A 20,625-nucleotide genomic window follows, 5' to 3' on the forward strand; every position below is an offset into this window, starting at 1 on the left:
AATTTTTTATTAAAAATTGGCAAAAATCGAAAATTTTCAAAAAACGAGACTCAAGTTTACAACCCTGTAACTCAACAATGCAAAATGATAATATAATTCTGTGAATTGCATCTCATAGTAAATCTAAAGCGGACAAAATTGATACGTTACACATGAATATAAAAAAATTTAGTAATATGTAAATACAGCTTTTGCAGAACCCTTGTAACCAATGTAACAAATTCACGTAAGATGTAAAATGACATCGAATTTGACCGCATTGAATGATCTAATGGATGCCGTGTACAGAACTGCGATACCTGTTCTTGATGCAGAACTATGAATTTGTAAATGTCGTGCTTCTATTTTTTTCAAATGGTGGAATTTTTGAAAATTATTTTAACAAAATTCGAGCCCTAAATCGAAATTTTGCTTCCAACAGTCACTAGAATTTAACTTTCTCTCTCAAATGCAGCAAATTTCATTAAAATCGGTCAAGGAGTTATCTCAGAAAAACGTTTTTGCATTTTAGATGTATTTGAATAGGCCGCGTCGGAGTTAAGCCCGAGGTAAAGCTTCCTCTTAAACGCGGTCGAGTTCAAAAGGAGTTCAAGCATGAGCTCTGTCATGTTCATGTCTCCGGAAGGCGACAATGAACTTTCTGCTTGGTCGGAAGCCTCTGATGATGCCTTTACGACTCTTCGTCACCTACTCACGTCTCTGCCAGTCTTGCGCCATTTTGATCCAAGCGCACCTACAGAACTTCACACTGACACCAGTGGTGTCGGCCTTGGTGCCGTGCTCGCACAACGCAAGGACACTAATGCCGAATACGTAGTCGCTTAGGCCAGTCGTGCCCTCACGAGACCTGAGGCCAATTACTCAGTCACAGAAAAAGAGCGCCATGACCTCAATCCTCCCCCTCACCCCTTCCCCGTCGACTCACTCGTGTGGCTTTGGGTCCCGCCTGTTGCTGCTCCTGGCATTTCGTCCAAGGTCCTCCCGAAGTACCATAGGCCCTACCGCGTGGTTGCACAAACATCACGAGTGAACTACGTGGTCAAACCCGTATCGCCATCTCCCGATCTGCGTCGTTGGGGGTGAGAGACTGTGCACATTGACCGGCTGAAGCAGTATTACGATCCGCCCACCTCCTCCTAGGTCGCCAGGATGGCTACTCTTCAATTCCGGGGTGATTGTGACGAAGAAGATCGGCAGGCTGAAAAGCCCCATTGCCATTGCTTGGCTCGTACCCAGTTCGTTCGCTGGCTGCTCCCTACCTGCTGTTGCCGCGTTGGTCGCTGCTTCTCTACGACCCGAATAAACCCCCTTTATAGGATAAACAAATTTTAATTTCTGTGGACAAATGACAGGCTTCAGCAGTAAATTACGTATGCAGGGTATCTGGAGGGTTATAACTTTGTTTTAGGAATGCAGAATTTAATATGCTGCTCTGGAGGACCTGTAAACTGCAACAAAATCACATATAGTGAAAATCAGGGGACTATTATGACCAATATTATCGCAAAGTAAAATGCATGTGGATGAATTACTGCACTTGTAAAATTTCTTTACCAAGAGCCCGAATGAGTTAAATGCTGAAGGGTTTCAAATGGACCAGTCATAAGAAGGGCAATGTTTTAAAATGTGTGATTTAATTACAAGCAACTGATATTTTTATTGCAACTGCTTGAAAGAAACAGCTTTGCTGGAAATCGGGTTGTGATTCTGTAGGGTCACACAAGTCTGCAGTGTTTTTGTACTAGTTTTTGCGAAGTTTTTGAAAACACTAGCAGTATGGATATAGTAGTATGTAGTTTGAAAGTTCATCTGCACCGTTACCCTTATGTGAAAAGTTACTTTGGGCTCCTTCTTAGGGAACTTCCCCCCAGAAAACAAGATTAAAAACATGCTCTAATATAATGTCCAAGACTTTGCAAACAATCAGCATCACAGCAGTTTCTATTTTCTAGCGATTCTGAGCCATCAGTGATTTCAGCTAAACTAGTTGAAGTTAGAAATGTCAGTTGGAGTTAGAAATGTCAATCTTTTGTCAGAGCACCCAAGAGCTGCAGGTAGCATGGTGTATAATTGAAAGTGTTATCCAAGTCTACTTCGGCGATAGTTCGGCCATTTGAAATTATGTCGTGGACATTTGGCTTTTTATTCATTTGATGCCTTGTAATTTAATTTGGGATTTTCCGTGCAAGAACTGCTTTTCCATTACATTCACATTTAACAGGTTATGTAAACTTACTGCCTTCTTTCGCAGTGTGATTATTGTTGTTACAGTGTTGTGGATTCATAATAAAGTTATTAACCTTATTTGTTTGACTCTTAACTAGGTTAAATGTGTTTCACCTCTATTATTTACAAAGGTGTTTCATAAAAACTTCATAAAAAGTTTCATAAATAGATTCATAAAAACTACTGGTTCTTATGTAGATTCCAGTATGTAGGTGTGGCAGGTGGGCCTAAATGCTGTCAAAAGGTGTCTGCCACTTCTGTAGGGCCACTGCTGAACTTTATTGCAGCACCAGTGTATGTCTGGGTGCCACTGGTCTTCTTTTCCCCATTTCACGCTCAGAGCAGTCCCTCTGAAATGGGAGAGTAGCTTCTTTGATTATTAGGCACTACTACTGCCCCTTCCCTAAATTAAATTTAGACCCCACTTTATCATTAGCTTGTCTGCTACTTTTATGTTGTCTCCGTGCTTCTGTGCCATCGAATATCTGAACGTTTTTTTACTAATATCCACAGCAGCCAAGTTTGTTTTTGACCTGTTATCTTTTATTCCAAGAACTGCACCAAGGTTGACCATGTGATGTCAATGTGATGCTGTAGATCCTTAACAAAATAATGCTCATTTATAAGAAAACAAATTATTGATGAGTCATTGAGAGAAACTGTAAGGGGGGCATTCAACCTGAAAATAGGGAGTGGGCAGCAGTCCAGTGCTGCAGTGTAAGAAAAGTGGCTGGTTCCAGATTCTAGTTAATTAAGTTGTGATGATTTTAAAAGGTAAAAGAGACCAGCAGGCACTCAATTTGTACACAAAAAAGACAAGAGGCACCTTGTGTGCCTTTGCTTTGAGCCTGTTCAGTAAAGAGATTGAATTCTCAGTTTGTATGTGTGAGATGCTGGTGTGCACTGCTTCTTGTTTTCAGTCTTGTTGCATGACTATTTGTACCATGTCCAGTAAAACTAGTTGGGTGAGTAGGTTCATAATGCTTGGGAAAAAGATGCTGCACAAAAAACCGACAAGCTCGAGAGGGCACTTGTGCCATGCTCATGTAGTATGCTCTTGTACCATATTTGCATTTGTACCTAGTTTTTGAGCATTCCGTTTTCTTGTGCTTTATTTCAGTCAACTTTCGTGAATGTTACCTAGATGGCATGGGTAGTATTTGTTTGGAATATGTGGTGTTCCAATTAAAACAATTGTTTAATATCCATAGGTGCCTCATGAAACATTTGAATATGGCTAAATTAAAGTGGGTCAAATTAAGATTTGTGCACACACCACAACATGCCTTAGACGAAGGTCAGTGCTGCATTGCACATATATTTTTTTCACAATCTAGTGTTCACCCCACTTGCTTGCAAACCTGTACTAGCTAGCTTGTCTAACATCCACCAAATTCCATGCTTACACCGTTTTCATGAACTGGAAAGAAAGGCATGGTGCATAAACAGCTTTCTGTGGGAGGAGTTTCGTACATTTGCCAAATGGGCGGCGATGTTCTAGAACTGGAGTGCAGTGCTGGTGTTGGAAGCAACTACCTGCATGTTTTTTTTTTTTTTTATTGTACCCTCAAGACCGAAGTATTACAGAGGGGAGTGGGTAAAAAAAACAAAAAAAAAACATACACAAGTAAATAAACAAAGCAGCAATAAACAACAAATGTAATTAGTTAATTGCATCCGGGAGTAATGATGTCTGATAAGGCCGAACGAAACTTTGAGTTGTCCTTGATTGCGACAACTGCGCCGGGAAGGTGGTTCCATTCCTGAGAGGCCCTAGGAATGAATGATTCGTTACAGGTTCTGGTGCGGCACTGAATGATTCCAACCTTATGGCTATGGTCGATGCGAGAGGAAATGTAGGTAGGAGGTGATATTAGATTATCGCGTAGGTACGAAATGTGGAAATATAGTTTATGAAATAAAGCAAGGCGAAAGCACTTACGCCGGGCGGAGAGAGGAGCAAGCAGCAAAGTGTTTTTCATGGCAGTTACGCTTGATGTACGGCTGTAATTGCTATGAATGAAACGTACGGCATTGTTTTGGATTAGTTCAAGTGATTGAGTAAGGGTTTCGAGGTGCGGGTCCCAGATGGATGAGGCGTACTCCATTTTACTCCTAATAACCGTTTTGTATAGAATTAATTTTAATGATGTAGGAGCAGAAGAAAAGTTTCGGCGAAGATAACCTAGCATGCGATTAGTATTGTTTATTACGTTGTCGATGTGCAACGACCAGGAAAGTGACGAGGTTATGTGGACGCCTAGGTATTTATAGGAGGTTACGACCTCCAGGGGAGTATCATTAAGGTAATAGTTTGGTGGAGGAATATGGCTGCGAGTTACACGCATACATTTACATTTACTTACGTTAAGTTGCATTAACCATACGTCACACCAGTTAGAGATAGCGGTTATATCGTCTTGTAAGAATTGGTGATCAGATTTGTCCGAGATTTCACGGAGGATAACAGTCATCTGCAAAAAGGTAAATATTAGAACAAACGTCATTGGGTAAATCGTTAATGTAAATTAAAAAAAGAAGAGGGCCTATAACTGATCCTTGGGGCACACCAGAGTCTACAGGATTAGATGGGGATATATGATTTTTTAACACAACATACTGCGACTGATTAAAGAGAAAATGTTGCGGCAGGAGAAAGCTTTCCTAGCAACACAGCAACGCTGCCCTGCCAGGAAGTAACTGGCCATGCTCAGGGCCACATGTTCTGCAAGGACATCTTTCTCTGGGGCCGCCAATGCCCTACAGCCATGTGGTAGAACTTGGTGCTTTTCTCTTACTGGTGCATTAAGGATTGCATGGTGCTTGGGCAAGGAGAAATTTATTACTAGTATATAACACAAATGATTTGACTGTCACTCTAAAGCATAGTATGCTTGCTTGACTGCAGTCAGCATATTTGTGTGTTGTTGCTTGGTTTCAGCATGTGAAAGTGATTGTGGTAACCATGCTCTTCGTTTATAGTGCCCTTTTTTTCTTTGCAGATACCGAAGAATGAAGCCAGGTAAGCAGAAAACCTGTGTACACAAGAAATTCCCACAGTATAGACATTTCTAGTAATTTTGCGAACATGGCTTAACTAGTAGATGCATTGCATTCATGAAAACACGGCAATACATATTATGTGGAGCATAACTAGACCAGCAACAATTCCTGCTCCTTGCTGAATACCACAGCACCCCTAGTCTTAGCAGTGCAGTGTACCAGCAAGGCCAACAGAAATAAAATCTCACTTACACTAAATAGTTATCAGTGAGTAGTATGAACTATCAAAGCAATCTTTTTAAAGCTGTAAGTTTTCTTATTGACGGCATTTATATGGCGCCTAAGCAGATGATGCAGACACCTGCTGGTTAGCAGATATGACGCAATTCCCAGAACATGACCTTTTGGATGTTCAGGGTGCCATGGGCACTCTTGGAGACCATGCCCAAGCGCTGCAGCATTCCTCAGTATGTCGGGTCATGTGCAATTTCTGGAAAATGGCAATAATGGCATTTGTTTGCGTTGATTCTTCGATATTTTTTGTGATGCATCCACTCATATTTCAAATGTAAGTTTTTGCAGGGAAGCAACTGCACCAAATGTTTTCTTTTTTTGAGGAACGGCTTTTTTTTTTTTTACAGCGAAGCTCTTAAGAGCCAGTTCCCCCAGGATCGTGTCCATGTGTAGACACAAAACTCCCCATACGTGGGCCAATAGTGCAATGCCGGACCGATCTGCGGCGGAGGTGGCACAGGCATTAAGTACGCCCCATATGTGGCCCGATACCAAAGATAGTGCAATACCGGGCCGACTCGCGGAGGATGTGCAGTTCGCCATTAAGGGGCCCACATACACAGCTTCGCTGGTCATCCTTCTTCACGGAGTGAAACGTCACTGAGTTTTTTAAATAAGCTTGTATCTAGGCCACTGCCATTATTGCTGATAGGCTAGTGCTTATATAGGCGGACATTAGCGGTGAGAAAAATTTCAACACTAATTTATTTATTTATTTATTTATTGATACTGCAATCCCGGTATCGGGATTACAAAGACGGCGCCGAATAAAACAACACACGAAGAAAGGAGACACGAGACAAGCACGTAGGCGCCTACGTGCTTGTCTCGTGTCTTCTTTCTTTGTGTGTTGTTTTATTCGGCGCCGTCTTTGTAATCATGCTTAACCAACTAGCCCATCAGCACATGCCCGGTATCGGGATTATAGCAGGGTGGGAAAAAGAATTAAGCAGTTTCACAAAAATGGCAAAATGTAAACAAAAGAAACAAGGGTGCAGGTTGACGCTCTGCAGCCAGCATCAGGAATATATTTGAACAAGATATCAAACAGTAAAAAAACAAAAAAAAACACAATAGAACAGTAAAGTGAGGAAATGCAGTAACACAGACTAGGTAATATGTTGAGCGAATAACGTCAGTGACGGTTGCAACACTTCATTGTTAGTGAGGTTATTCTAATTGGTAATAGTTCATGAAAGAAATGAATATTTAAAACAGTTATTACAGATGCGAAAAGGAGTTTAAGTTAGCTGATGTTGTTCTCGGGTCGCATACCCAGACGAAAAATGAACTAAATGGGTGAGTTCAGTTCTGTAGTGCCCTTTAATTAATTGGTACATGAATTTAAGTCTTGCAGAACGATTTCACTCATTTATTGTGGGCAGACCAGCTTTGATTAAAAGATGTGTTATCGATGTACGTCGGTAATTATTATATATGTATCGAGCAGCCCTCCTTCGAACCCTCTCTACTTTGTTTATGTTAGTCTTAGTGAATGGGTCCCAAATGATAGCAGCATAATCTAAGGTAGGCAAGACAATACATTTGTAAGCAAGGAGGCAGACAAATGGAGTGGATAACCGTACCGCCCGTCTTAGGAAAAACAATTTACGAAAAGCGTTACACGTTATGAAATCAATATGTTTGTTCCAGCTGAGATTGTTAGGGACCCAGAGCCCTAGATATTTATATTCTGTTACTTCTGCAAGTGTCACATCATTAATATTGTAATCAAATGGTAAGGCATTCTTTTTGTGAGTAATCCTCATCAATACAGTTTTTTCAAAATTAATGGACATTTGCCATGATTCACACCATGCAGAAACTTTTTGCAACGCGCGCTATTTAGTAGTATTTGATCTGAGACACTTCTTACTTCTGTATAAATTACACAATCGTTTAGCTAAACTATTCTGATTAACTATTTAAATATTAATTTCAGAGCACATGTCGTAATTGAAAATTGAAGCTGAGGAGCAGTTAATTCGTGTCTGCTTAGCAGCGATCCGATAACTAGCACCAATTTTTTCGAGATGTGCGACCTTAAAATGTGATACGAAATACATGCTCATTTCAGTTCAGCTTCCTAACAGCAAGCCTTTAACAGTTCAGGATGATCTTAACTGGAATGCCAAGGCATTTTTTAGAAGATTTGTGGGGATATTCTCCTGTTGTGGAAGTCACATATAAAGATGCATTTACAATATTTACAAGAGAAGCAGAGCAGTGATGCATAAACAAGATGGCTGTCGATACCGATTCCACCTCCACACGTCAAATTGTCTTCTTCTGACTCTTGGTAACATGACCCCTGCCTGTAAAGCTGGCGCCTCGGCGCTCACTTTAAGGAAGGTCAACTCGCGGCAAAGTAAAGCTTCAGCCGGGACACATGCACAACGTCAGTGGGAAGTGGGAACATGCGAGTCCAGCAGAGCTATTTCAGAGTTCGCATTGCCAAGCTGACACCATATTGTCACGTTGTAGTGACGATGAAGAAAACAGTCGCAAAACTGCAAACGACGAGACTAACTTTTTATCGGGCGAATGTGTGCCCACAAAAGCAAGTTACGTTCAAAGCACAATGATGGCAGTGAACACAGTCGGCGAACGTCAAAATCTAATCAGGGGGTCAACCACATCAGCTTTTATACATGAGTCATCGAAGGTTTTTATTTATTTATTTATTTATTTATTTACAGTACCCTCAGAGTAAGTATACATTATAGAGGGAGAGGCTACATAAAGGAGGTAAAAATGGTATACAGAAAAAACACAGTATAAGTAACAATGAAAAATTATGCTAGCTCACTAAGTTATACATAATAAACAAAAAATAATAGTGGTAGTTCACAATAGAAATCTCTTGATACATTCTTCAATACACAAGTTAGAAATGATAGGTCAATATACACATAGTTAAGTTGCAAATATAGTATTCATACAATAAAAAGTCACATGACATATTGAACGCAAGTTTCGTGATTTAAATGTAGTTAACTAAAGGATTTCTAAATTGAACAGGATTACTGATACTAATAATAGATGCTGGCAGACCGTTCCATTCGTTGCATGTTTCGGGTAAAAATTATTGCGAATGTGTTAGTGTGTTAGAGTGAGGCACATGAACCTCATGCGTATGATCTATACGTGAGGAGATGAATGGTGCTGTATTAATCCATGCCAACTGAAGCACCGCATTCTGGTAGTAAATCTTATGAAATAAGCATAGGCGTGATTGTTTCCTGCGGGTTAATAGCGAAGGTAGGTTCAGAGTAGTCTTCATTTGTGTTACGCTTGCCGTGCAATGGTAATTAGCTAGTATAAACTAAGCGGAGCGATTCTGGACACTTTCAAGGCAGTTAATTGAGATTCCAGAGTAATCACTGGTGCCCTCATGTCTACCAGAAAGTACCACACAATTCGCGTCGCGCATACATGCAATCAGATTACACAAAGTTTGGTGACAACAGGCAGCAGATAGAACCATCAATATCATTCGAGAAATTTCCAATACATGCAGTTGCATCCTGCACTGAGCAATAAGATTTGTTAGACGGTGAAATGAAAAGATCAACAAGTACGCTTGTCAATATCGTGTAGGGCCCTGTGTAGTGCACCAGCAACTTTTTAGACCAGCCGACGTGGCAACATGTTGTCGATAGGAGAACTACAGAGCCAGGAGGAAATCGAATGTCCCGATGTCAGCTGTGATGCTGGATCTTCTGCACGGCCTGAGACTTGGTGAGCCAGGAGCCGGCATTCTGGCGGGCCATGTGAGCCCGGGTGAAGACGTCTTGAGCATGTTCAGTGGGATTGTTCGTCGTGGAAGAAAGCAGTGTGTCAAAAGGCAAAGTAGGGTGGTGACCAAACAAAAGTAAAAGGGTGAAAAGCCAGTGGTCTTGTAAAGGGACAAATTATAGGCGAAGGTCATAAAGGGTAACATGCTGTCCTAATCACTACAGTCATCAGAAACGTACATAGACAGCATTTCTCTACACGTGCGATTGAGCTGCTCTGTGAGTCCATTTGTCGGCGGGCAGTAGGCAGTGGAAAGCTTGCGCTCAGCAGAACAAAGGTGAAGTAGGTCTTCAGCTAGTTAGGACAAGAAGGTGTGGCAGCAATCAGTAAGGAGCTGCCGAGGTGTGCCGTGATGGAGGATGACATCATGTAAAAGGAAATCCGCCACCTCAGTTGCACAGCGTGTGTGCAAAGCTCGCGTCATAGCGTACTGGGTCACATAATCAGTCGCAACAATGACAAACTTATTCCAGATTTCAATGTCAGAAAAGGGCCGAGAAGATCGAGACTCAAGCGAAAGAATGGTTCCGAGAGCACATCGATGGGGTGAAGGCAGGCAGCACAGCAGGTTTCTTTGTTGCACTTACAGAGCGCACAGACTGCAACGTAGCAGTGCACAGAGCAATAGATGCCTGGCCAATAGAAGCGGCGCCGTAAGCCCACAAAACACTGAGGCTGCCTGCAGTGGGGGTGTCATACAACTGCTCAAGAACTGATGTCCGGAGATGGCTTGGTACGAGTAAAAATTCTGGTCCTTCAGGGTGTAAGCTGTGATGCTAGACTATGTCGTTGTGAAGCACAAACATGCACAGTGTGGGCTCCGAATGTCCAGAATTGAGACAATCGATGAGAGCACGCATCACACCGTTCTTCAGTGCAGATATCGCCCATATAAGAAATGGCCAGGACACAAGAGTCTGTGTCATGCGCATCATATTCAGGACGGTCAACAGGATGATGGGAGAGGCAGTCAGCATCCTTGTGCGAACAGCCTGACTTGTTTAAAACAGCAGATGAATATTCTTGTAGCCATAGCGCCCATCTACCCAATCGTCCAGTAGGGTCTTTAAGTGACGAAATCCAGCATAAGGCGTGGTGATTGGGGATCGGCTGTGTGGCTGTAGAAGTAGGGGCAGAATTTGGCAACTGCCCAAACTAACGCCAGGCAATCCCGTTCAGTAATTTAATAATTCCTCTTGGCGGGTGACAGTGGGCAGCTGTCATATGCAATTATGCGCTCTGCATTGCGCTGCCATTGAACAAATACAGCCCCAACTCCATGGCTACTGGCATCCGTGTGAAGTTCAGTGGCAGCAAATGGATCATGATGAGCCAGCGATGGGGGAGCCTTTAGCAAGCATTGAGGGCGGAGAAAGCTTTGGTTTGTACAAAGCCCCATGTGAAAGCAATGACCGTCTTAAGTTGGTGAATGGGTGAGCGGTTTCAGCAAAGTTCTTGATGAAACACAAGCATAGCCCAACAAAGCTTCTTACATCTGGGGCGGAAGACGGAACAGGAAAGTTCTGGAGAGCATGAATCTTGTCAGGCTTGGGCTGAACACCAGCAGCACTGATGAGATCGCCAAGAACGGTAATTTGATGGCGTCCAATGTGGCACTTGGAGGATTTCAATTGCAGACCGGCGCGTTGGAAAACAGCAAGAATGGCTGATAGACACATTAGATGACTTGTGAAAGTTGGTAAAAAAGACTATCACATTGTCTAGATAACAGACATGTGGACCATTTATAGTCACGAAGCAAAGAGTCCATCGTTCTTTTGAAGGTTGCCGGAGCATTACAAAGGCCGAACGGCATAACCTTGAATTGGTAGAGGCCATTGGGTGTTACGAAGGCAGTTTTCTCATGATCCATGTCATCTACCAAGATTTGCCTATAGCCTGATCCAAGGTCTATTGATGAAAAATACTTGGCTCTGTATGTGCAAGCAGTCCATAGCATCATCAATAGGTTGTAAGGGGTAGACATCTCTGTGTGCGGTTTTGTTCAGGTGTCTGTAATCGACACAAAACTGCCAATTGCCATCCTTCTTCTTGACAAGGACAACAGGCGACTCCCACGGACTGCAAGATGGCTCGATAATGCCTTTAGTCAACATCTTATCGACTTCTCATTGTGTCACTTGTAATTCAGCTTGTGAAACACAGTACGGAAATGGCATATCGAACTGGCGTCTCTGGCATAAATACGATGGGTGACCACCAATGTCTGGGCTAAAGGGTGGCCGTCAAGGTAAAAAATGTCGCAGTAAGTTTCCAAGAAATGGCGGAGGTCAGCAACTTGTGCAGGAAGAAGCTCAGGTGCAACCATCTAGCTAAGATCGTCATTGAGTGTCGGTGAACTGAAGGTTCCTGTAGAGGGCGACGGAATTTCAGCATCAAGAGCAGATATCTCACAATCGTTCACAGCCGAGATGTCGCTGAAAGACATGCCTCTGGGAATAATTTGAGTTGAGCACTTAAAATTGAGAGGGAGTAAAGTGTGATTACCTGTAACAGTGAGCACAGTAGGGGGAACAGGAGGAATAAACCTTATTTGTGCACAGTATGGTGAACAGCCAAATTTCACTCGAGCAGTATGTCAGTGGTGGGACATAGCACATAAATGCCGTCAGGAACACATAGTAATGACATTAGAATGATGTACGTAGTGGCTCGAGGCAACAGGCTTATGGATGTCTTCGGAAGAGCATAACCGTGGTTGTGGGACTGGTGGACTATAGCAGCCATGGGGCAGTTCAAGCTGAATGACACTAGACGTGCAGTCAAAGAGAGCTGATTGGGACGATGAAAAGTTTAAGCAGAGTATTATGTCGTAAGGGCATTGTTTCAAAACTGCAAACAAAACAGTCGTTAGGCGCCCTGTGATGCCAGTGTGAGCGTTGCATATACCAAGCACGGTAGTCGTTCCCGTGTCAGCGACATGGAGAGTGAGTGATGCAGCCGGTGTGAGAACTTTGTTCAGGCATTGGCACAATTGGGCACTCATCAGGGATATATATGCGCCAGTGTCAGTGACACCATCGACTACAATGTCCATCAAGTTCTGTTTGGTTGGCAAAGTGATCAGAGGGTTTTGCAGTCGAGTCATCAATACAGCATCACCTCCAGTGGCTGCATCGCTTAGTTTTCCAGAGATGGGTGTTGGGACTGCATCGGGGATGGTGGGCAACGAGCCTGCGGCAATAGGCACGATTGTCGAGAAGCTGGTGGCCAACGGGACTGGTGACGTCGGAATGATGATGATGGACTGTTCCAAGGAGCATGAGTGTCATTCTTTGGCTGTTATGGTTCAAATAGAGGCTGGTAAAGATGCTGGCTCTGTTTGGAGCGATAATAACTGGTGAATGGCGGTTGCAGAGGTGAGGAGACAGTGTGGTTGTTACAATGGTGAGGAATGTAACCAATATGCCAGCAGGCAAAACAGATTGGCTAATTGTCTGCAGTTCACTGCTCAGCTGGATTTCGGTAGCGTGCACAATACCACTGACCATTTGATAGACCAGGAGCATGACACAGCTGTGAAGTGGCAATGGCACATACAGAATACAGTCCAGCCCACATATAACGAACTTGATCGTCACGTGGCATTTGTTCGTTGTATCCAAAGTTCGTACTAAGTGGACCACCTATAATACGGGAAAAAAGAGCAAGCGAGACGAAAGTTCACTTTATTTTTGAAAAAAGTCCGTGATGCATGTCTGCTTCTTCAAAGCTGATTGCATCACTGCTGTTTCTAATTTTTCCAGCGCGGTAATATGTTCATCGCCAAGGCCTCTGCTGCACACGAGTTCCTTAAGCGACGCGATGTAACCAATCGCGGTTGAAGCGTTCACAGCAACCGGCGGTAGAGCAGCATCCTCGTCATCGTCCTCGTCGGTCTCTGGGCAGTCAGGAAGGGCTCGCACTTCACACACAATCGCTTCGTCAGTGCATGGCTCCGCAATGTCGGCGTCGTCATCAGCAGAAACGAAATCGTCCCAGGCAACGTCAGGTCCGGCCAGCTGCGTGTCAACGACGCGTTGCCACAAGTCCTCGTGCGACCGGCCTTCCGGTGGGTGATCTATGGCGTCCTCGGTGCCTGGGCCCATAAAACCCGCCTTGCGGAAGCAATTTTCTATGCACTCCGCGATGAGTTCCATCCACGCCGCTTTCAACATGTCCACAGCGGCAAGCAAGCTGATGCGAACTGGCATGGCAGCATCAATAACGATCAACAAGCGTTGGATGATGCGCCGCCGGTAGTACACCTTAAACGCATGAATGATGCCTATATCCAGCGGCTGAATTTTGCAGGTTGCATTTGATAAAACAACGCAGTCTCGTCGGCATTGTAAACGTCCTGTGGAGCATAGCTCGTGATTGTTGGGAGGTTGTCGGAAAGCCACGCATCGACGTCGTCGTTGTTTACAGACGCAGCCTCGCCGACGACCGCCTTGAAAACAATTCCGTGGCGAGCCTTAAACCGGTGGAGCCATCCATTGCCTGGGCTGAAATCGGGAAAGTACAAAAGGAAGGCGAAGTCTTTAGCCTTGGAGAGCATCAGCGGTCCACTGATCGGAACGTTGCGAGACCGCGCGTCAGCGAACCACTTCAGCGGTGCGTCCTCAACGTCCGCGTAGGTCGCCTTCCGAAGGCGCTTTCTAGTCGTCGGGTCGGCATTCACGGTAGCACCAAGAATCTTTTTCTTGCTCTTAGCAATGGTTGAAATGGTCGATTTCGACAGTCCGTACTTCTTGACCAGTTCGCAGTTTTTTGCACCTTGAGCAAGTTCATTAACAATGGCCATCTTCGTTGCGATGTCGACAGCTTTCCTTTTAGCACCTGAAGAGGTTGGCGTACAGTCCTCCATCGCACCAGGCACAAGTCAAGCCCTTGGGCTCGCGCGCTGAGGCAGCCTTCAACTCCCCGATCTGGGAAAGGCACGGATGCGGCAACGATGTCAATGCAGTGCCATCGCACAGAAAGAATCGACGGCACAATGCCCTCAGCGCGGGGTGGCAACGGAGCAACAAATGGAGAACCGGTGTGAGCCGGTAGAGCAGACGCCTGACTTTTCGGATTGGCCGACGCAGATCACATGGATGCATCACAGCGACGCGAGCGGCGCCACTTTTTCTTTCGTCACCGTGCGCGCGCGCTTTCTTGTTTTCATTTTTTCAACGCGCGCTTTTTCTTTTTTACTTTATTTTACCCGCAAAGGAGCGCCGGGGGACGCTTTTTGCGCTCTGTGTTCGCGTCGTGTCAGGAGAACACAAAGTGCGCGAAATTCGCCTGCCGCGGGTTCGCAGTCCAGCGAAACCGCACCAAACACCGCCTGCTCGGTCAACTACAGGGGCCCAGCTTCGCGTTCGCTCTAACCGAGTGTTGAGGCCACAACAGTTCGTTCTATGTGAGACACTGTGCCATTGCCCCAATATATATTTTGACGGTAGCACCGCCCTCGTTCGTACTAAGCGAGCGTTCGTTATATCTGCGGCTGTTATAAGTGGGCTGGACTGTAACTCCAAAACAGCGAGTTCTTCACGGACTATTGCTTACACAAATGGTGCTGTGGGCAAGTTGTTCAGGTAACTGGGGCCGGACAAAAGGGCTGCAGGAGCCATGGCTTCAAGTTCTTGCCGCACTATCTGTGTCAGGTCATCTGATGATGATGGTCGCTACATTCCTAGCCTGTCGTCACAAGAGGATGATGTAGTCGTGTTCGGCAGACGTCCGAATGGCATTGCAATACGGCGGCTCTTGGCCTGTTCGAAGCATGGACACTCTTTTATGATGCCCTGTACAGTTTCACAATTTTTGCACATGAGCAGGTTGAAAGCATCACCAGCGATCCCTTTCAGTACATGCCCAACCTTGTCTGACTCAGCCATATCACTGTCGGCCTTACGCCACAGAGCCAGCAAGTCCTGGATGTGAGAGATGTACGATTCTGTGGAGGTTTGGATGCAGGTCGCTAGTTTTCTTTGTGGCACTCTTCCACCCAGAACGGCTGAACAAGTCCCTCAGCTTGTGTTTGCACATTTCACAGTTGTTAAGCTCTTCGTTGTGGTTGCCATACCATACCTTCGCCATGCCTTGTAAGTAGAAAACTAAGTTAGCCAACATAATCATTGGATCCCATTTGTTGTGGGCACTTACATGCTCATATGTGCCAATCCAGTCTTCCACGCCCGGGTGGTCAGTGCTGCAGAACGTTCCTGGATCCCACAGCTGAGCCAGCACAACCATTGGGGTTTTAGGCATTGATGTAGGCCGTGCCATTTCAGGTCCTGTTTCGTCTGCCATCTTGTCCAGTCAGAGGTGACAACCACTGTGGAGCTCCGTTTATTACATTGTGGAAGTCACATATGAAGATGTAACAGTCTAGCCCACTTATAACGAACCTTAGCATCACGTGACGTCTGTTCGCCATATCCCGAAGTTCCTAGTGAGTGGACCATAGTCAAAACACGATTTATTTCTTTGCAAAGAAGGTTGTGATGCTCGTCTGTTTCTGCAATGCAGGTCCAATGAGGGCGGTCTCCAGTATATTTAAAGCAAAAGCGTACACTTCGCCGAGGCCCTTAGCATAGACAAGTTGCCTGAGGCCCTCTATGTAGCCCATTGCAACAGGTGCACTTATGGGTGCTGGCTCCTAAGTTTCATCGTCATCCAATTACTCCGTGTTGCTCTCCACCCACACTTCACAAACGATGGCCTCGTCCGTGCACAGTTCTGTAATATCAGTGTCTTCATCAGCAGAAGTAAATCATTCCAACCAATGTCATGGCCCCCCATGTCGGAGTCGACGACGCGCTGCAGCAAATCGCTGCCGGACTTATCAATTTCGGAAGCATCAGGCTCGGCATCAGGCACTGTGTCGATGAAGCTGGCTTTACGGAAACAGTTCCACACACAAATAGAGGTCACCTCTGCACAGGCTGCCTTCACTATTTCAACGGCTGAATACAGTGAAACTCGAAGTAGCAAGTTGGCGACCAGGTCGTCAACAGCAATCAGCAAGCGCTCCACAATGCGGTGCATATACGATGCCTTAAATGTGCATATTATGCCCAAATCAAGGTGGCTGCGCTTTCGGAAGAGTGAGTGACTGCCGTCGGAGTTCACATGTGGTGCTCTGAGCAGTTGTCAAATACGAGCAGCACTCGCCTGCCTTGCCTCTGCATGTTGTGGTCAAACTTGTCTAGCCACTCTGCGAATAAATTGCTCGTCATCCATACCTTAGTATTGTGTCTGTAGCTTACAAGTACGTAGCTGCAAAAGCAATACGGCTTCTTAGATTTTCAGATTACAAAGGGCACGCGCTGGTCGCTGCCATCCATATTAGCGCACAGAAGTACTGTAACATGCACTTTACTGTGCTTGCTGCCAGCACCTGAGTCGCCTTTCATGCCGTGCGTCTTGTCCAGCAGCATTTGAGACAATAACGCAATTTTGTCTGTGTTATACACGTCCTGCTCCACATAGCTTGCAATAATGACTTGGTTTCTTACAAGCCAAATGGCAACGTGTTAATCACATACTGAAGCTGCCTTGCTGACCATCGGTTTAAAAACAATCCCATGCCGCACTTTGAATCGATGTAGCCAGCCATTACCTGGACAGAAGTCTAGAAAATCTAGCAGGAACGCAAAGTATTTGGCTTTGCTCAGCATCATCGCTTCATTTATTGGCGTGTTGCGAGCCCATACATCGAGGAACCACTTGAGCAGCACGTCCTCTACGTCTGCACAGGTGGCCTTCCGCAGGCGCTTTCTGTTTGTCGAGTCGGCATAAGAGCTGGTGAACTTTTCCTTGCTGTTTACAATTGTTGAGATGGTTGATTTTGACATGTTGTACTTCTTCACCAACTCGCAGTTTTTAGCACTTTGAGACAGTTCCGTCATGATTGCTCGCTTCTTGGCCATGTCCAGTGCTTTTCGTTTCGTGACCACTCCATCGTGACCACTCCATCGTGACCATCCGCCATCTTGAATACAAATCGGGCCCGACTAGAACAATGCACAGAAGCGAAGTATGGAGACTGTAAAGGGGGGTTTATTCGGCTCGTAGAGCAGCAGCAACAAACTCAGCACCAGCAGGTAGGGCGCAGCCAGCGAATGAACTGGGTACGTGCCACGCGATGGCAACGGGGCTTTTCAGCCTGCCGATCTTCTTCGTCACAATCACACCAGGAATTGAAGAGTAGCCATTCTGGCGACTTAGGAAGAGGTGGGTGGATCATAATACTGCTTCAGCCGGTCAATGTGCACAGTCTCTCGCCCCCGACGACGTAGATCGGAAGGTGGCGATACGGGTTTGACCACGTAGTTCACTGGTGATGTTTGTGCAACCACGCGGTAGGGCCCGTAGTGCTTCGGGAGGAGCTTCGACGAAAGGCCAGGAGCAGCAACAGGCGGGGCTCAAAGCCACACGAGTGAGTCGACGGGGAAGGGGTGAGGGGCAGGATTGAGGTCATGGCGTTCTTTTTGGCGGCACTGTTGAGCAGACGTGAAAGAACGGGCCAGTTGTCGGCATTTCTCGGCGTGCTGAGCAACCACAGAAACAGGTGAGCATACAGCAGGGTCCAGCCGGTACGGGAGAACCGTATCAATGGTGCTGTAGGGATGGCGGCCGTAAAACAGAAAGAATGGTGAGAATCCGGTGGTGGCTTGAGAGGCAGTGTTATATGCGTAAATGACGAATGGAAGTACAAGGTCCCAGTTGGAGTGGTCAGATGCAACATACATTGATAGCATGTCACCAAGAGTTCTGTTGAATCGTTCTGTTAAGCCATTGGTCTGTGGATGATAAGCAGTAGTAGTGCGGTGAATAATTTGGCATTCAGATAGGAGTGACTGAAGGACGTCCGAGAGGAATACGCGGCCCCGATCGCTCAACAGTTCACGAGGGGCGCCATGGCGAAGAACGAAGTTGTTTAGAATGAACGAGGCGATGTCTTTTGCTGATGCGGCAGGCAAGGCGGCGGTTTCAGCATACCGTGTCAAATGATCTACGGCGACAACAATCCATCGGTTGCCAGCGCCAGTAGATGGAAGAGGCCCGTATATGTCAATACCGACACGGTCAAATGGCTGATCTGGGCAGGGAAGTGGTTGTAGAGGTGCGGTGGAGAGATGCGGGACACATTTGCGTCGCTGGCAGGCAATGCAGGAGCGTACGTATTTGTGGGCGAAGGTGTACATCCCTCGCCAATAATATCGTAGGCGAAGACGTGTGTAGGTTTGTGACGCTCCGCCGTGACCACACTGCGGGTCAGAATGAAAAGCGGAGCACAAATCTTGTCGTAGGTGGCGAGGCACTACTAAGAGCCATTTGCGGCCGTCATTGTGGTAGTTGCGGCGGTATAAAAGTCCGTCGCGGATTGTGAAATGCTGCGCCTGTCGGCGTAACGCTCGAGGTGCCGAAGTTGCCGGAGGATTTGACAAAAAGCCGAATATCATGACGATCCACGGGTCTTTTCATTGCTCCGATGCCATGTCCAGGATGTCAAGTGTTGAGATGTCATGTCTCTAGGTAGAAGTGCTGTTGTCTAAAGTAACTGGGGAGCGCGAGAGGGCATCGGCATCAGAGTGTTTGCGTCCAGAACGATAGACGACACGGATATCATATTCCTGGATTCGGAGGGCCCACCGAGCGAGGCGGCCCGATGGGTCTTTTAGTTGGACAGCCAGCAAAGAGCGTGACGATCCGTCACCACGTCAAAGCGTCGACCGCAGAGATATGGACGAAATTTTTAAAGAGCCCATACGCCAGGCACTCTTTTTCTGTGATTGAGTAATTGGCTTCAGGTTTCCTGAGAGCACGACTGGCATAAGCGACTACGTATTCGGCATTAGTGTTCTTGCGTTGTGCGAGCACGGCACCAAGGCCGACACCACTGGCGTCAATGTGAAGTTCTGTAGGTGCAGTTGGATCAAAATGGCGCAAGAGTTGCGGAGAGGTGAGTAGGTGGCGAAGAGTCGTAAAGGCATCATCAGAGGCTTCCGACCAAGCAGGAAGTTCATTGTCGCCTTGGAGAAGTTGGTTAAGTGGTGCGATCACAGTAGCGAAATTGCGAACGAAACGTCGAAAATCGGAGCATAGGCCAATGAAGCTGTGTAGTGCTTTCAAGTTAGTGGGCTTCGGAAATTCGGATACGGCACGAAGTTTATCAGGGTCAGGAAGAATGCCTTCTTTGGAGACAATGTGGCCTAATATAGTCCGTTTTCGAGCTGCAAATCGGCACTTTCTTAAGTTAAGCTGGAGACCAGCATTCCAGAGACAGGTCAAAACTTGATGTAAACGCCGAAGATGAGTCGGAAAATCAGGAGAAAAGACGAAAACGTCGTCGAGGTAGCAGAGGCATGTATGCCACTTCAGGCCGCATAGGATGCCGTTCATCATGCGTGCGAAGGTGGCGGGCGCATTGCACAGACCGAACGGCATTACAGTGAATTCATACAAGCCGTCTGGTGTTACAAATGTGATTTTCGAACAGTCAGCGTCAGCCATGGGCACCTGCCAGTAGCCAGAGCGGTGATCTAAGGAGGAAAAAAACTCCGCTCCTTGCTAACAGTCAAGTGCGTCGTCAATACGTGGCAACGGGTATACATCCTTTCGGGTAATCTTGTTAAGCCTTCGATAATCGACGCAAAATCGTATGGTGCTGTCTTTCTTTTTAACTAGGATCGCTGGTGATGCCCAAGGACTACTAGAAGGCTGGATGACACCGCGATTGAGCATATCGTTCACCTGGTCATTGATAATGCATCTTTCAGTTGCCGATACTCGGTAGGGACGCTGTCAAATTGGTGCATGGCTCTCAGTGTTGATAGTGTGCGAAACAGTCGTTGTGCGGCCGAGTGATGTTGCTTGGCAATCAAAAGAGGAAGAGAAGCCTTGGAGCAAGTGAAGAAATTCGTCGCGCTGCGTTGTCGTAAGGTCACTGGCAATAGCTGGCGTAACAGAATGCGGCAGAAGAGCAGCAAAATAAGTGGAGTCCTCCATCATGTCAAATATTGAAGATGAGGTCAGTGGCTCTGCTCTGCCAAGGCTTTCATGGCAGCGTATAGTAATTGGTTCAGCCGGTGGGTTTGAGACGCACATGAGAGAGGCGCCAGCTTTGAACTCGAGGATGGCGAACGGCAGTGGTAGTGAACAGTGGCGAACTAAGAGTTCGGACGGAGCGAAGAGTACTGTGCCGACATCTACAGATTCGCAAGAGATACAAGAGTGGAAGACCAGGATAACAGTGACTTCTGAAACAGCGATTTTGCGACAATGGTCCTTATAGTCAGTGAT

At 46.0% G+C, this 20,625-nt stretch overlaps 2 protein-coding genes across 6 annotated transcripts in view; one reads left to right on the top strand and one right to left on the bottom strand.

The window, feature by feature from the left end:
- The window catches only part of LOC126540002 (FUN14 domain-containing protein 1-like), a 139,562-nt gene that overhangs the window by 25,723 nt on the left and 93,214 nt on the right, over positions 1–20,625 (top strand). For 4 of the 5 annotated variants that reach the window (XM_055075781.2, XM_050186826.3, XM_055075782.2 and 1 more), the window contains exon 2: positions 5,229–5,248. In XM_055075781.2, coding sequence (XP_054931756.1) covers positions 5,239–5,248 — 10 coding nt within the window. In that variant the 5' untranslated portion in view covers positions 5,229–5,238. Of the gene's footprint in view, positions 1–3,437; positions 3,524–5,228; positions 5,249–20,625 lie in introns of all 5 variants that reach the window. The other variant, XM_055075779.2, reaches the window with a different exon arrangement.
- LOC126540001 (tigger transposable element-derived protein 6-like) lies at positions 12,903–13,535 on the bottom strand. The gene has a single exon (XM_050186825.3). The coding sequence runs from the start codon at positions 13,533–13,535 to the stop codon at positions 13,011–13,013; it is 525 nt and encodes a 174-aa protein (XP_050042782.2). The 3' UTR covers positions 12,903–13,010.

Source organism: Dermacentor andersoni, chromosome 2 (assembly GCF_023375885.2).
Source record: "Dermacentor andersoni chromosome 2, qqDerAnde1_hic_scaffold, whole genome shotgun sequence".
NCBI classification, from domain to species: domain Eukaryota; kingdom Metazoa; phylum Arthropoda; class Arachnida; order Ixodida; family Ixodidae; genus Dermacentor; species Dermacentor andersoni.